Here is an 18,184-nt window from a genome sequence, read left to right as displayed (position 1 = left end):
ACTTCAGTCTTAGCAGCCTGATCCACATGCTGGTTGTTTTGATGTTCCTTAGTGGCCCTACTCTTAGGTATGTGGGCATCTAGGTTACACACTTTCACAACCAGCTTCTCTAACTGGGCAGCAATATCTTGCCACAATGGGGCAGCCCATATGGGTTTGCCTCTGCACTGACAGTTACTCTGCTTCCATTGCTGGAACCACCCCCACAGGGCATTTGCTGCTATCCGTGAGTCAGGAGAGAGGTAGAGCACTGGCTGTTTTCCTGGATCAGCAATGTCTAAAGCTAGCTGGATGCCTTTTACTTTCGCAAACTGGCTCAATTCACCCTCTCCTTTATCAGTGTCTGCGAACTGTTGTCTAGGACTCCATACAGCAGCCTCCCACCCCTGACGCTTTCCCACAACGCAATAGGACCCGTCAGTGAACAAGGCATATCGCTTCTCATTTTCTGGCAGTTTATTATACAATGGGGCCTCTTCAGCATGGTTTGCCTCCTCTGTCAGTATTCCAAAATCTTGCCTTCTGTGACCACTGCCAGAATTCCTGGGCAACTGGGGTTTCAAATGTGAGCACGTTGTGTGATCAGTGTGACCCACTTACTCCACGTGGCATCAGCTTTGTGATGCATAGAGGAGACCCTCTCCCTTTGCATGTCCAGCCCAGCACCAGCAGTTGGGGTGCCAGGAGGAGCTCTGCTTCAGTACCAACCGCTTCCAAAGCAGCTTGAGCCACTTCATATGCTGCCAATATCTTTTTCAGTTGGAATATAGCAGGCCTCAGATCCTCTGTATCCCTTACTCCAAAACCCCAAGGGTTGGCCTCAGGTATCACTTGCTGCCTTCTGGCAGAGGTTCCAGGTAGGACCAGTCTTTCCAGCTGTGGTGTAGAGCACATTTTTAACATCTTGTCATTCCTGGACGGGCCCAGGGGTTACTGCATGAACTATCTCCTGTTTAATTTGTTCAAAGGCTTTTTTTGTTAAGGACCCCACTTAAAATCATTCTCCTTTCAGGTCACTTCATACAGAGGGCTTACAATTAGACTAATCTGGAATATGCATCCTCCAAAACCCACAATGCCTATGGAGTCTTGTGTTTCCTTTTTGCTAATGGGTGGAAATGTAGCTGCTGTTTTGTTGATCACATCCATTGGGATGTGATGACACCTGTATTTCTATTTTATTCCTAAAAACTGGATCTCCTGTGAAGGTCCTTTAAACTTACTTCATTTTATGGCAAAATGGGCCTTCAGAGGGATTTGAATTATTTTCTTCCCTTTCTTAAAAACTTCTGCTGTATTGCTCCATACAGTGGTGTCATCAATGTACTGCAGGTGTTCCAGGGCTTCACCGTGTTCCAGTGCAGTGTGGATCAGTCCGTGCAGTAAGTTCCAGGTGTAATGGATGTCCGTCCAAGTGAAACCAAACTGTGGCCTGCACTCTGCTGCCAAAGAGATTGAGAAAAATGCATTAGCAGTGTCAGTTGTGGCATCCCACTTGGCTGCCTTTGACTCCAGTCCATATTGAATCCCTAACATATCAGTCACAGCAGCACTAAGCGTTACTTCATTCAGGCCACAATAGTCTACTGTTAGTCTCCACTCTCCATTAGATTTTTCACACTGGCCGTATGGGACTATTAAAGGATGAGCGAGTTTCGGTGATCACCTTTTGGCTCTCCAGTTGATCCAGAATCAGCTTATGGATGGGAATCGGAGAGTCTCAACGGGTAGTGATTGTGGAAGTGATCGGCACCTGCTGTTCTTCAACCTTCAGCAACCTCACAACAGAAGGATCTTCCAAGAGATGGGGCAAGGAGGACAACTGCTCAATTTCTTCCGTCTCCAAGACAGCTGGAAATACCCAAAGGCCCATTAATACCTTTTGGGTCCTTGAAATACCCTCTCCTCTGGTAGTCTCTGCCAAGGATGCTTGGGGCCTCTGGGCCAGTTACAATGGGTTGTTTATGCCACTCATTCACAGTTAGACTCACTTCAGCTTCCAAAACAGTTAGCTGTTGGGATCGTTGTCACTCCAGAAATACAGATGGGTTTTGCCCCATCTGCTTGATGGCACCAGGGTCCATTGTGCACCAGTGTCCACCAGAGCATTATACTCCTCTGGGTCTGATGTACCAGGCCATCGAATCCACACAATCCAATAAGCCCGCTTGCCACTTTCTTCCACCTGGCTGGAGGCAGGGTGCCTCTAATCCTGGTCATAGTATTTATGACTCGCCTTTGGTAAATATGGATCCCTTCAAGAGGATCAAAAGCGAGGTCAGCTCTTCTGCTCTGTCTGGGGCACTGTCCGTGGGAAACTGGAGCAGCATTTTTCCAGGAAGAATACCCTTTGTGATTCTTTTTCCTTGCAACTCATGGACCTATACCTCTAGAGTGAAGGTAGGTTTTCCATCCCACTTCCTCATGTCCTCTTCATGATGTGTACCCTCTATTTCCTCTCTCTTGAGCAGAAGAACGCTTACTCCTAGTAGCTGAGATATGGGCCCATACAGGCGGGGAGTAGGACATGTCCTCTTTGAATTGCTAGAACTCTTGGGACAGTTTCTCCACAGCTGAGACACAGGCCCATAGGGAGGAAGAGAAACTTCCTTCTTATTGCAGAGTTGGCAAGCCACTTCATCCACTGTTTGTCCCTTGTCTTCTTTGCAGGACATTACTACCATTGAGTTGGCATTTGATGGTGGTGCACTGCATAGAAACTTCTGCCACATGGGTTGTTTGGATTGGACTTCATGTGGATCTGTGGGTAACTGTTATCCAGATCATTACCCAGTACAGCAAAATGATAGTCCTGATCCCTCTCCCAGAGGTGATGAACATCACCACAGGGAATACACAGGGCATATAGGGATTTACATAACACCACCATGTGAACAAGTGAACCAACATTGTAACCAGCGACTATTTAATATAAGAAATATGTATAGCAAATATGTTTCAACACATTCTGGTCAGATCTGTCATTATCTCAACCCTTTGTGCCCCATGTTGGGCACCAAAAAGGACTGTGGTGGTTTAAGCCCAGCCAGCAACTAAGCACCATGCAGCTGCTTGCTCACTCTTCCCCCCTGGTGGGATGGGAAGGAGAGTCAGAAGAAAAATTGAAAATGCATGGGTTGAGATAAGGACAGTATAATAGGACAGGACAAGGAGAGAAGAAATAATAATAACAATAATATTGATAAAAAATATATAAAGCGAGTAATGCACAATGCAGTTGCTTGCCACCTGGAACCCAATGTTCAGCCTGCTCCTGAGCTGTGATGCCTCCTCACCCTGACCAGCTCCCCCCAGTTTATATACTGAGCATGACATTGCACAGTATCTAATATCCCCTTGGCTAGTTCAGGTCAGCTGTCCTGGCTGTGTCCCCTGCCAGCTTCTTGTGAAAATTAACTCTGTCCCAGCCGAACCCAGCACAACATGACTGCAGCACTGGCAGGAAGCAGAGGTACCTGTCCAGCACTGACACCCCCTGAGATTGAATGGGATAGTATGGTAGTTTTCCCTGGTGACTGCTTTGAGTGAGATGATCTGTCTGGGTTTGACAATTCACACAAACTCTACTGAAGGAAGATGAAGGAGTTTCTGCAGGGTCAGAAACCCAGACAACACGTATCCCCTTAACTCTCTGCTGCAGTCTCTGCTCTTACAGGAGCTGTATCATGTAGTCTTCTTTATAACTGTACTGATCATCACCTTAGAAGCAGTTCATGATTTGACCTTCCCACGCTTCCTGGAAGGTTGCCCTGAACACTTGCAGCTTTCACAGTGAGGAGCATTTTTCTCATTTCTAGCCTAAAGATATTTATAGCTAGTTTCTGGGGGTTTTGTGCCAAGAATCCCATAGCTTAAACCCCTTCTTTCCACCTTGCCTGGTGTTTACCGTGATGTAGTTAAAAACAGTGGTCAAATCCTCCTTCAAGCCTTTACTTTGCATTGCTGACCAAGGCAAGTTTGGCATAATCTTATCACACAGAAGCCTCTCCACTCCCTCATTGATCCCTGGTTCTCCAGAAGAGGTTTCCCCACACCAAGAAGTTTGCCTCATAGAAGTACTTTGCCTGCTTTGCCCTTGGATTAAATTTCCTGTCCATTTTGCATTTCTCCTCCTAATCTCCATTTCCTTCTGTGCAACCGTCAGCTAAACCAGTAATTGATCTGAAGTAGTATCAGATACCTTAGTGAAATCCAGACATATTCATGTCTGTGATTGTTGCATGAAGTTTAGGTGATCAGAACCTCAGAAGACGAGAATTTTTTGCTCTGTAAATAGTCCATAGGCAGAATATTGCTTTCTCCTTCAGCATCGGTGTTTATGTCCATATCTGCTGTTGTACCCAGTGCAGTTGTAATTTGATGATAAGAGGTTCCTCTGAGGTAGGAGTGTTACCCCACGTTCTGAGATATGTTAGAATTAACATTGATTTATCTTCCATTAGCACTTTTAGGTCTAGCAAATCTGCTCAGCTGTAACCTGCAAAGGCTAAAGGGGGCTTGCATTCCTTTTGTTTATTTATGCCATACAAAACAGTGAAGTGCTTTGAATTTTTAATTGTATGTTTCTTCATCATATTTCACATTCATAATTCAGGTCACAGCAAACCAGAGGCCTCTATGATTACAAACACCCATAAAAGATGACATTATACAGAACGAGGTGGTGAAAGCTAGGATGGTAAGGGGCATAATTCTTGATCAGACTCTTTGTAGTTCTTCAGTAAGATTGTTTTCTCATTCTGATCAATAGGAATTTAGCTGTTTAATTGACTGAAGCCAAAACAGATTGTTCCTGTTAACACTGATTTAATTTTATGTTCAGAAATTTGAGATAAAAAGTTTTTCATCCTAGTTGACATTCTTCTTTCTCATTACATGCTTTACATTTATTTACTGTGATTTTGAGTAAAATAATTTTTATAAAGAAGATTGTAATACCATCATCTCCTCAATTTAGAAGTTACTCTGTAATAGTAAATACATTTTATATCTCATTATGATTGCCAGACTAATCAAACTAAGATCAAACTGTGGAATAAAATTAACCCTGTCCCTAATCTTTAAGTCTCTTGTACATGATATAAAAAGCACAGTCCAAAATTAAAATACAAAAAGAAAAATATATTGCCAGCCTATCTCTGTCCCTCAGAGCACAGTGATAATATGTGACTCAGTGATGGTCATTACATTTAATTCCACAGTTTTAAAACCGAAGGCCGCAATTCACTTTGAAACTTACAGCATTGACTGTAGGCTGATCAAGGCTACAGAGATACTTGAATTATGATGGTAGTGTGGTACAAAACCCCAAACTAGCATGAACACTTTGATTTCTTTGAAGATAACAGAAACATTTCCACTGATTTCATAGGATTCATTGCAGTTTGTTATATGTAGTTGGTGGTTTTTCTAGCTGTCAATCCTAATTGAAAATTACTGTTTACCAGTGGCCCATGAGACATACATCTGAGCTGGTTTTGCACCCCAGGCTCTTCTGCCATCAGCAGCTTCTCTGACTACAGAACCCCAGGCAAACGCCAGAGGTGGCAGCGTGTTTGTGGCCATACTTTATCACTGCTTACTGTGGGAAGAACTTGCATTATACAAGTTTGTCATAAATTATTGCCAGTTTCCTACAGAAATATCCCTAATGTTTGGAAAAGTTGGCTTATTTGCATTGGGAATACAATCTGTCCACAAAGTCAAGTCAAAATACCAAGGTTTTCTCCACAGTTCCATAGCTGTGAGTTTTGGTAGAATATGTTACTTAGCACAACATTTTTGTTTACAGGCAAATATTTTTACAGGTTTTTTCTGAACCTTGGGAAGAGTATGGCACAATAATTGAGAAACAGAAATTTAATTTTTGTAGGTTCTTTTGGAGATCTCCGTTATAATAATATAATTTGGAATTAAATGAAGATAGATTCCTGTAAAAACCAGGAAAAATGTGTGCAAGCAGAATTCTGAATTTTTTTTCCCTGGCAAAAATAGAATTCTAAATGAAATCTCTTACTGTGTCTTCCAGTATTAGCAGATCTTATAAAGGAGAATATTTGCAGTCTTCTGTACATTATACATCAATAATATGAGGAGTTTTAAAAATCAGCATTGTTGCTTAAAGTTCTGGACTAGAGCACCAAATCCACAGGGAGATTAATTTGTTAGACAGAAATTAAACATGCCATTTTGATTTGTTGCTGATCTTTCTGAAAACAGAAGAGCTGATAGCAAATTTAGGTTTATAATTTGGCATTTCTCCAGGCAGCACGTGGCATTTCAGAATTCCAGTTGTTCAAAAAACAAACATTGGGTGCCTTGATAAGGCTGTGATGCTTCCTAGCAGAATGTGATTTGTTCTTTTTCATTCAAGAGCCTGCACAAACCATGTAATATTCCTTTCCAGAAAACTCATAATTATATTAGTATGCAATCTGAGATACCTTTTCAAAGGAAGCAGTCACCTACATAATAGAGATACCCACAGCCTAGTCATCCTGACCTCCTCCTCTTTCTAGTATATGAGAATTTTTTAACTCTTTCTAGTTATGTTCTTGCAGGGATAGCTCATTTTTATGGTTTTTATTTTTTAAAATATAGAGTTTCTTCACAAATATTGCTGGTACCTTGTCACGTACAACAGAAATGTTTGTTCTTAATGTTATCATCTGGAGACAAACTAAGGCTTGGAAACCTAGAATGGAAATGGACCTTACGAATTCTAGCTGTTCTGGGTTCTGAAATAGCCACCCATGAAGATTTGTTATTCTTTTTTTTTCAGATGAAGAAGGCACTGAGTGACCATAGTAGAACTACAGTAGACTTCTTTTCTGATTTTGAGTGTAGATTTTGTATTGCAAAAGCATGAAAGAGTGGGATAGTTGGCATATCTAGTCTGCAAGGTGCCTCAAGTGAGGAAGCTCCTGAGGTATGATATTGCTGCCAGAAATAATATATTGTTTTCCTTCCTCGCTTCAGAATAGGAGAGTGCATGTGTCATGATGCTGTAAGGCTGGGATCTGTTCAAGTTAGCTACACCACTGCTATGGTTTAATGTAATGGCAGCTGGAAGACTGAAGTGGACCTTTGTATTGCGCAGGGTGAGGACTCACCTCTAGTGGGTGAATAAATGAAAAAACGTGCACTGTGGGCTTGCTCAACCTTGAGGGCTGTGATGTTTAGAATTATGTATTGTAAAAAGTCTAAGTTTAAAAAGAAATCCCCCCTTTTTTTTTTTTTTTAATATATAGTCTAGATAGTCCTTTTTAAAATGTAAGATCACTATTAGGCTTAGCAAATGATGTTATTACATGTAGGCCAAGCTTCACAATTCAAGGAAAGCAGTATAATTAACCAAAACCAATATCTGTGTGTTATTTATGCATAAATAGGAATTCAAATGTAGAAATATAACTATTCATTAGATATAGTGATGTGTTAAAAATTACAGACTTTTTATATACATAGCTCAGGAAGAGAGTTTCACAGATGGGCAGGAGAAATATCATCCTCCTTCATTGGTTTATTACCCTGAAATCTCACCTTTGAACCAATTGTAAGTCTGACCCTACCAAAATATGTGTGTGAGGCTTTCTGTGCTCTGACGTGGTCACACACATCCTTATTCCAAAATTCCAGCAGCCTGGTCTTACTAGCACCCCACCACTTTAATTATCAGATCTCTGTGGATGGTAGTAAATTAGCTGGGATCACTCTGTCAGCAATGCCAACTGGCTTGCAACAGCCAATATCCATACCGTTAAATTGTGCCAGCCTTCAAAATAAATTGGCCAGTTTCAAATTGCCTGGTGGGAATAATCTTTGGCTTGACTAACAGGGAATTTTTTCGATCAGTACTAATTTACACAGGACTGTTCTAAAAATTTGAACAGTGTAGGCAGTTGAGTTTTAGCACCCAGGAGCACTCCTTGTCATGGGTTAATTTACTAGTGTAACTGTACTGTACAGGCAGAACAAAATCACCTTATTCTTCAAAAGCAAGACTCTAACCTACCTATTTAAGAATTATGTTATTTTATGAAATATCCTTCTTTAAAAGGGAGATAAATTAATCAAAAGCCATGAAATGTAGTGCTTTGATTAGAATGCAAAAATATTATTGCAAGAAAATTAAAATATGTTGGTGTAAAATGAACAGATGTGCACCTGTGGCTAATTAGGTCATTCTATTATGGGCCCATTACAGGCATACTAGAGCAATGGTTAGCAAATCTCCGTGGTTAGTGAAACCTAACACTGCCAGGGGTTTTCCAACAGCTAAATGGTTCTCTGATGCTGGAGGTTATTGGGGGCTGAGCTAGCACCAGGTATCATTGACAGCAGCTTTAGATCTATTCTAGATTATGTTTTTAATTTGCATCTTTTAAATTTCCTAATGGCAAAACCAAAGATGCTACTGTCTTGCAAAAAACAATACTTGATTTTTGGTAACCTGTTCAGAATACAGAATCTACTTCTTTTTTAGACTTTCTGGAATTACAGTTATGTTGATGAAGTTTGTGTTCTATACAGGGATGGCAGATTGATAAAATACCTTCTGCACATTTATGCTGTTGATTTAAAGGACAAAGCCTGATTTTGCAAAATTCCTCCCTGCTTCCTTTTAAATTTGCAATAATGACATTCATTTACAAGGGCACATAGCAGATTTATACGGCCTTTGAGGGTTTTTTTTTAGCTTGGTTTTAAAAAAATTGCATGTCTAGTACTTTTTAAATACTTTTCATATTTTGGAGTTAATTAAAGGCTCTTGCTTGTTATGAATTTTTTTCTTATCAGTTTATAACATGACTGTGGTCAATAAAATAAAAAATTATGAAGACAGGGAGTGAGTAGAACAAAGTGGTAGCAATGTAAAGTGCATGTAATGCTTTTTGTCTTCAGACCGCAAAAAATAAAACTTCAGCACACCTTGGAGGTTTGTAAGAGCTACTCTAAGTGAAGTAAGTCAGGCAGAGATGTTCTGTGAGTTGTGCAAAACTAGAGAAGAAATGGGTGCCAGTACTGAGGGCAGGACTGGTAGTTTCTGACTTTTGTTTCAGAAAGGGTCCTGTTTGTGGGGATTTTTATCATTCCTGTTATTTTTTTTTCCCAACTCCTCCTTGTAGAGGGAAAAAAAAAAAAGGTGTACTGCACCTCGGCAGCTCTGAGAAGTCATCACACATGTTAAGGTCTGCCCACTGCACTTTTGTGGCATTACCCTGCATCTAATACCATGGTCCTTTTGAATTTCATGACAAATAAGTGAATTTTCCGAAAAGAACATAAATCCTTCACATTTTCATTTTGCAGCCAGAGAGAGGGCAGGCACAAGGCGGGTACCTGGTAGGTGTAGAGATTGCAGTGGGAAGGTTCCTCTGCACGAGGAGTCTGGGCAATTGCCGGAAGAGAAACAACATCTTTGTCTTCTGCACACGAGACATGCAGAGAAGTAAAAGTGCAAGCAGAGTGTCTCTATGAGGAACGTTGTTAATATAATGTTAATTCTTCACTGAATTCAATTAGTCTGCAAGTAGGTGGCTCTTCTGGATGGATTTAAGAAGCTACTATGGCAAAGCTCTTCTGCCTACTCTGATCTGTGGCCTACTTACAGCTTAAGAGGAGAATTTCATGGCACTGCAGTTAGCTTTCTGCACAAAGCCCGCTCATTTGGGATTTGTGTGGGAAGGTGTGTGCATTATCCTCTCCTACATATGTCACATTGTACAGAAATGACTGTACATGACTTGATGTGATCACACCTGGTATAGTGTCGTCATCCTTAAGGCTGCTTCACTCTTCTAAAAGCAGGAACATTCAAAAGATGATACTGTTTCCAAATGTAAAACAAAATAATTGTGGAGATTGCAAGCTAAAATGTTATATAACCTAATTGCTTAATTTAGAAATTCCCTTCAGAGCTATCTCATAACTTTGAATATAGTAGACCAGCAAAGAAAATAAACAGATTTGGATTTATGCATCTATGCTGATGCATTTCTTCATACTTTTTTTATAATACACAGATGTATTATCTGAAATCATAAATCAAATTAGTTGTGTTAATGCATACTTATACAAAGTACAAAGGGAAATATTCTTTGTTCCACTAAACCAATTTTATGTTAAATGAGTTTAACTAAACTAATTGAAGTTTTACGAAAATGTTTGCAACTCAATATATCAAGTAACAGTCATAATGACATAATCCAGTTTCCTACAGCAACCAGTAAAAGCAAGTCAAGTGCAAGCAGTAGGCTTTCTGCAAGATGTCTGGAGAAACTTTCATTATCTGGTGCCTTTCTAAGACTCCACTTTGTTGTTATCCAGATACAGAAATCCAAAACTTGCTGAAAAAGAATCAGAAAATAAATCAGTATTGGTTTTGTCTTCTGCAATGGTAAAATGATCTCCTGTTCGTTCGGTCCCAAAGCCAATGTAACTGAAGTAAGGAAATGGTGGCAGAGGGAAAATTATGCTGCGTATATAACTTGGTTTCACACTTTCATTACTGGAATGTTGTTGATTCCTGTGGAGCTGGGTTCTGCCACTATCACTGACTGTCTTTTTTTTAAAGCTCCTTAAGCAGGAAGTCTCAGATACACTTCTGCAGCACTTATCCAAACAATCCCTGCATTTCTAAAATAATTTCAATTACTGTTTTCTATTTTTTTTAATTAAAAATTTTAGCCTTAAAGAAATTGTTCATATTATAAGCAAGCAACTCAGATGAATGCACTTTTCCATAATCAGCAGAAATCAAACTATCCAACTCCCAAAGCCAAACCATATAGGATTTCAGGTCCTGTTCTGCATTCCAAGTGATGTGTTGCTTGAGAGGTAAATGGAAGCACAGAAACAGGCCACTCATAGTAGTCATATTACTGTGCTTTTAAGTAAAGCCTGAATCTGTTGAAGTGGTGGAATTTTACATGGACTTCAGTGGGAACGGCACCGTTTCAACAACATACTATTATGCATCCTCATTCCCCTTTTGCACTTATCACTCAGACATCTAAAACACAGCTTACATGTCACAACAGTTTTAAAGATGTGGAACCTGAGGTGCAGAGGAACTGCACTGTTTGCTCTAGGATAAGACTACAGGTCACATATCATATCCTCTTATGAATCTGTAATTTTTGTGCAATTATTGAACATGTGAATTATAAATCAGCTGATACACGCAGAAGATTACACCAGGCATAGGTGCTCACTAACTGAAATTTTAGGTTTCTCTTGATTCCCCCAAGCCACATGTGTCTTGTTTTCCAAAGTCTACACCAATGTGGAGTGTATGACTAAGCGTACATTTTGAATGATGCGTATTTGTTTCTCTGTACTCTGTAAGATCTGTGCTGAATGATTATTTTAGACACAGAGTATATGGAGACTGGCTTTTCCATTCTCACCTTTCTAGGAATGGAATAGAAATGTACATTTTTTTCTTTGTCCTGCTAGATTATTAAAAGTTTATTTAAACTTTCTCTTAACTGCTTTGGAAACTTTATCAATTAACCACATCTCTATCAAACAGTATATAGCTGTAATCAAACTTAATTACTGTGCAGTAGCTTTCATTATGCAATGACACACTTTTGTAAGGATTACAGAAAGAGCTTAATTACAAGTCTAGACATTCCTGAAAATGGACAAAAAAGCATGCTCTTTTCAGTTTCATAAGGATGTAGTGACTGCATTTATAACTGAAGATGTCCATTACTGAATTGTTATGTGTGGCTCTGGTTCTCCCTTCAGTACCCTACAGGCTTGATTTTGTAATAAATTCAGCATGCAAGTCCTAAATATATTCTGTGGAGTAATATAGGTGATATAGATCTTCCTTCTGAAAACATGTGTGAATCTGGTATTCATGAATATGGCAGTCATATTATAAGCATCCCGGACAGAAATTCATATAAACTACTGCCCCAGCCACATCAGACGACATGTTTCTCCCCACTACTAAACTAGTGCACATGGAAAACAGTCACCTTGTCTCAGGGCGAAAAGGAGCACGAGATCCTTGATTCAGAGCATTTCCACAGCAGTGGCTGTTCAGCACTAACCCAAGAGGTAGAGTGCACTACCCTACAAAGCAGCACTGCCCAGGAGGGCGGGTGTGAGCTGAGTGTGAACAAGAGGTGCAGGTGGAGCTCCCTTAACCATCTCTTTGTTTGTCTAATGCAACTTTGTAAGGGAGCTGGGTTCATACATGGCAGGAGGGTCTGTAAGCCAGACCAAGGGCTAGTGAACAGGACAGGTTCACAAAGGAGTCAGGGCATATGCACAACAGTAATCGTGAGAGAACACTTACTGGTGCTGGAGCTGTCCCTGTCATATGGCCCCTGTTCATTCCAACACTGGAGATTATCTCCACGGTTGGGATACAGCTGACATCAAAATGCCCTTGTTAATGAGGAGACATCACGAAACCCAAAGGCTGTGCAGCTCACAATCACTCTCAGAAGTCGAAACGTATATTTTGGGACTTTTCCCTTACCTGATGACAAAAGGGAACTTGCAAAACTGCCAGCGGTGGCCCTGTGCCTGCCAGAGAGAGTGCAGGACCCTGGGAGCACAGCAGTGTGGTCAGGTGTCATCTAGTTTCTCATCAGTCTGCTTGAATGATGCTCGGTGTGCAGGAACAGCACATCCTGGAATTAAACACAGGCACAAAGTATTCAGAAAGCAGAGAGCAGGTCAGGATGTTTAAGCCTGAGTTGGAAGAATAGTGGGAGTTTGGAGGCTAAAGTCAGGAAGGCCAGGGCAGAAAATGGGATGAATGCAGCATGGAATAAGAAGGGTAGCAAAATCAGTCATCCTTGTAAGAAGAAACGCAAGTGAAGACCTATTGAAAGTTGTCTAGGAGAAGGCAGCAGTGTTTTTGTATTTTTTTTTTTTACTAGTTTTCAGTAAAGGTTCGGCTATAACTAGATGCCTAGCTCAATTATCAGCAGTGACTGAGCCATAAGATGCGAGTCTACAATAAGAAAACACTAAGTCAGAGAGTATTCAAATCATTTAGATAATTTTTAATTGGTTGCACCCAGTGACCTTCATAGTGCAGTCTTTAAAGAGCAGGCTTCTTAAGTCTGATCTAACGGGTAACACTCACTTCTGATAGAGGCTGAGCAGAGAAGCAGATGTACGTAGTACTCACTTCAAGAGAAAGAAGGGAGGAATTATAGACCAAGTGCCTTAACTCCACTCCCCAGAAAATATCTGCAGTAAATAATGAAGCAAAGCAGTATGAGGCACCGGGGAGATAACAAAGCAGGGAGGTCACCAGCGAGGCATGTTTTTGTCAAGATCAAGTCATGCCAAATCAGGCTGATTTTTTCTCAGGAAGAGTAAGAGGCACTGTTAGTAAGAGGAACAGAAGGTGTCATACCTGCTTGACATGAATAAAGCTTTTGGGACTTGTCTCACCTGCCAGTCTCACAATAAATTGGGGAGATGTGGTCACGATGATGTGAGTTTAAGCTGGATGAAGACTGGTTGTCTGTACTCAGAGAATGTCTATCAGTGTATCTAAAGATCAAGAGTGGAAGTTCAGGAAAAAATCTTCTCTGGTATGCTTTTTTAGTGTTTTTGTTGACTATTTCCAGTGGTGAAATAGAGCATATACTTATGAAAATTTTGGACAACATAAAATTGGGAAAAACTGCAAGTATGATGGAGAGTAAGATTAAAAATAAAATAACTTTGGTAAAATTTAATGTAATTTTTGTGCTGTCAAGGACAAAATTGTACATGAACTTGAATAGTCAACAGTAAAAACATGGGAGTGGGAACAAAATAGAAGGGGCCGGAAGGTTGCACTGGGTCAAAAAGCAAACAGGAGTGAGATATATCGCAAAAAATGCAAATAGGTTTATGAATACATCCTGTAAAATTTGTCAGGATCACAACTGGAATACATTTTTGCATTTTCAACACACTGATGCAAGTCAATACGGCCTGGAGGAGAGCAAGAGGAATGATCACAGGTCTAGAAAAGATGGTCTGTAAGAAAAGACTGAGCAAAGTGAAGTCCTTTAGTCTCAGAGAGAAGAAAGATTGTGTACAGAATAGCAAGTACTCAGAAGGCAATTGCAAAAATGGAGTAATCTGCTTTCTGCCTATACAGTGTATTAAAAACAAAGTAATAGGCTTCATCTGCCCCTGTCAAGATCCAGGTAAGTCACAAGGAAGTACTTTCTAACAGTCAAGATAGCACAGCCCTGTGATGAATTGCTTGGGGAAATTGTGGAATGTCTAGTATCAGAGGTCCTCAAGCGTAAATTGGACAAACAACTATTGTAGAGGTAATTGATACTGCCAAGGAGCATAGAGAGGAGTAGATAATTCAGGTTCATTTCAGCCCTACTTTTCTACAGTTCTGTGTAATAGATACCATAAATAAAATCAAGGAAAAAGGCCAGAGTTTTAAGCAGTCCTCATTTGTTCTTTTGTCATAAAGTCGAAAGAACCTGAATTATTAAAGGATAAAACAAAGAGCAAAAGGAACTCTCACGCAGCAATTAGAAAGAAGCTTAAAAAAACAAAAAAGAAAAAAAAAATCTTTCTGCTGCAGTCACAATTAGAGTCACAGCAATTGTTCAGTCGTGAGTTGCTGTTGTGTATTATGGGAATAAAGGCCAAGATGAAGCCTGCCTTTATTCTAACCAGTAAGTTTTTCAGAAAAGAGACTGTATATTATTCCCATGTAGTGTCACGCTGAGTCTGTCCTCAACGTTTATTGAAGAGTAATAAGACTATCATACTCAATTTTGCTAGAGTACATTTCTCCCAGATTATCTGAGATGCTCTACACTAATAATGCAGTACCCTACTGTGTGCCTGAAGCACAGCCGATTCACCTACCTGGTCTACTTACATCACATTGACCAAAGGAATTGAAAAGGAAGTGTGATCGTAGGATGTGCAAATATATCTTTTCACTACTTATTTTACTTCCTTTGCATTTAAATTCACTAATTTAATACAGACTGCTCAGGGTCTCTAGTGTTTCCATTTAACTTTTTCTTGTTCATTCTCTTTTGCTAAATGGAATAGCCATATGTTCCTTAAAATCAGAACTGTCCCTATTTATAGCACCTGCCTTGATGTGGTGATCAAAAAAAAAAAAAAAATCAGAAGAGAAGGCACATGAGAAAGCATAATGCCTCTTCCCTGTGTCATTGACCAGGTGCTTGGATGAAACTGCTGTGCATTGAGACTATTTCCACAGGGTCTTTTTCCCTGGGCCTTGTTGTGAGATCCTGTGGAGGCCTCTCGTCCATCTACATCTCATCAGCCCAGGCGAAGTGCTGTTCTACAAATAAATCTTACATTTAGTACGTAGATGTTACAGGACATAACGAGAGCTAAATATGTCCACAAAATGTTGCCATGGAAATAGAGAATTTTGGTGTAAATATAAATTGTCTATATACACCTTATTTCACTAACACAAATTAGCAAAGCCACAATCAGAGAACTTTCATGCCTTTATTTTCTTTTAGCGGTTGGCATTGTCTACTGAAAATCAGAAAACAGTGAAAACAGGACATTTTAACTACTATAAGAGTATCATGTCATGATTGCATTGTATGTGCATGCTGTGTTAAACTGTTGTGCAGCACTGTGCATCTAAAAACTCTTCATCCATCCAGAGAATTCAAATGTTTTTCAAGTCTCATCTATATCTTATAGGTGGGGAGAGTGATGTAATTCAGCAGTGCCTAGATCATAAAGTGAGTCATTATGCTGCTCTGACTTGATTCCTGGGCCCTGATATTCTAATTTAATCACATCATTTAATCATTAAGATACATAGCATATAAATAGTAGAGTATGCAGTGCCCAAAGCTGTACTCCAGACTTATGCTTTGGAGGCACTGCCTGCAAAGGAACATGATGCTTATTAAAATCAATATGTGAGAAATAAAGTGAAGAGCAATCAAAATAGAGCATATATAAATTGAAATAAGTGTTATACAAAACGGATTGTGCTAATTTAACTAATTCTTTGCTACAGTTATGCCTTCACTGGCAGATAAAGATATATTTTTATCCAGGGTGTACATGATTGTGTGCAGACATGCAGGTGTGACCACCATAAATGATGTAGCAGTGTGAAATCCACCGGTTTCCATATATTGTTGCCTGTTATTACCTCAGATAACTGATTAGCTATCTCATTGTAGAAAACACAGCTGGGACAAGCACTTAAATTTCACTGTGAAGTAGATGAGAGTCTTTGGCTGAGCTCCATAAGTCACATCATGACAAATACTGCAGCATTAGGATTTGAGAGAAAGTCAACAAAAAATATTTATTGCACTGTAAGAAACACACGCTTAAAAAGCACTCAGTGTCACTGAAACAATGCCCAAGGAAAGAGCAATGTATTCTTACTTAATCCTGTTTAATCACTGGCAACTTATACAAAGCAAAATTCCAGTGAGAAACACAGTCAAGAATTCATCTCAGATGCTAACTCAAATGCACACTGTAGCAGTGCTTTCTAGATGGATATTCAACCATTTGTCATTTGCTGCATAACACTGCACACACACTTTATTTTTAATAGTGAAAACACAGCTGAGAGAGATGCTACTAAAATGTAGACCAGGAGACTTTCAAGTAAGATTATGTGATTCTATCCTTAAGCATCTTTCTTCCAAGGCTTCACAGGTTTCTGCTGAATGTTCTATCAACAAGAAATACAGAATTTGTTTCACTAGTTTATCCTGTTTTGTCTATCAGTATTCTATATATTTTTTTATATGTCTGTCTATAGCAGTGTAAGAGGTAGCCATATATTCCAGAAATTCTTTCCATTAGTGCAAGGCAGGAACAGCATCTTCAGAGGAATTCAGTGGTGAATTAATTCACATATACTGCATGTGCTTCAGCAGGGCAGGTGGATTTCTGAGACTCAGCAATTGGGTGGTTTTAAGACCCTTGAGAAGTCTACTCCGGGGACTGCAAGGATTTTATAGTTGGGCAGGACACACACTGCATCCTTTCTACTCAAAGCTGTCTATTTAATATTTTAATAGTTGTATGACCATTCTCTTATCTCTTTAGAATGTTATAATGTGTGCAAACTACCTTCCTCTGAGCCAGGATTTTGGTATCTCAACATCTATTAGATTACTTCCTAAAAGCTACCACTGTATTTAAAAAGTCAATAGTACTTTCTGAGATGTTTTTCTTCTCAAATGGATGTGGTGCTATCTCTGCCTTCATAAATTTTAGTGTCCTATTCAGGTTACGATATGCATCCAAGATTCCTGTGCTGATCAGTTTTGCAGAAAAAAAGCTGCTGAAACTTAGTTAACTGACTCTGTGTCACACACATAGCAGATTATTTATCTGCTGCTGTAGTTTATTAGGAAGGTATTAACTCATGCTTGACCATAACATCTTTCTCTTAACGTTTTGATTTTCACTTAAATGTTTTGACTTTCTGTTTTTCTAGTACCTCCATGCAAATGGGATTGTGCATCGTGACTTGAAGCCAGAAAATCTACTCTATGCAACACCAGCGCCGGATGCACCACTAAAAATCGGTGAGGAACACTGAATGTATGCTTCCCTAATTCCTTTGTACTGGTAATATGTGCTAACTGATGTTTACAGTATATGCATCTCACCACCACTTTATTCAAAGCTAAAGCTTATACTCAAATGGAAGGCGTGTTACTTCTTCATCAGCACAGCTGTGCATGGTGTTTTTAAAACCAATACAAAACTAGATGCTTGTTTAGAGAATTTATAGCCAAAATTGTGCAGAACGTGGCAGAGAATAAAGTACTCGGGGGGAGCAAGAAGGATCATGAGATCAACACACATCTGTGTGCACTACTTCTGTGCCCCTTTTTTTTGTTAAACTGGTATTTTAAGATAAAAGGTTAATTGACATACAAGTACAAATGTGCAGACAAGTGGTAGAAAGCAAACTGGGCAAGGCTGACTTCTGTTTTGAAGGCAGATTTGGGGGATAAAAAGTGATCTTCACAAAGAGCATAGGGAAGCTATCTGAAGCATGGTCAGAACCACAGGGCAGGGGGGATAAGGAGGGGCAAGGTGAGAGCAGGCTTTCCTGAACGGAGGTGTATTATGCCAGTTCTGTTGGGGATGGTGGCCGCTTGCAAGGGGCATGACCTCC

General features: G+C 39.8%; 1 protein-coding gene across 2 annotated transcripts in view; it reads left to right on the top strand.

Annotated features, from left to right (window-relative positions):
- CAMK4 (calcium/calmodulin dependent protein kinase IV) overlaps window positions 1-18,184 on the top strand; it is a 187,709-nt gene that overhangs the window by 146,456 nt on the left and 23,069 nt on the right. For both annotated transcript variants that reach the window (XM_042787655.1, XM_032984049.2), the window contains one exon: window positions 17,495-17,585. In XM_042787655.1, coding sequence (XP_042643589.1) covers window positions 17,495-17,585 — 91 coding nt within the window. The remainder of the gene's footprint in view (window positions 1-17,494; window positions 17,586-18,184) is intronic.

This window comes from Tyto alba, unplaced genomic scaffold (genome assembly GCF_018691265.1).
Source record: "Tyto alba isolate M040663 unplaced genomic scaffold, T.alba_DEE_v4.0 Super-Scaffold_13, whole genome shotgun sequence".
NCBI lineage: Eukaryota > Metazoa > Chordata > Aves > Strigiformes > Tytonidae > Tyto > Tyto alba.
Note: the sequence above shows the minus strand (reverse complement) of the source record. Positions and strands in the feature narration are given on the sequence as shown.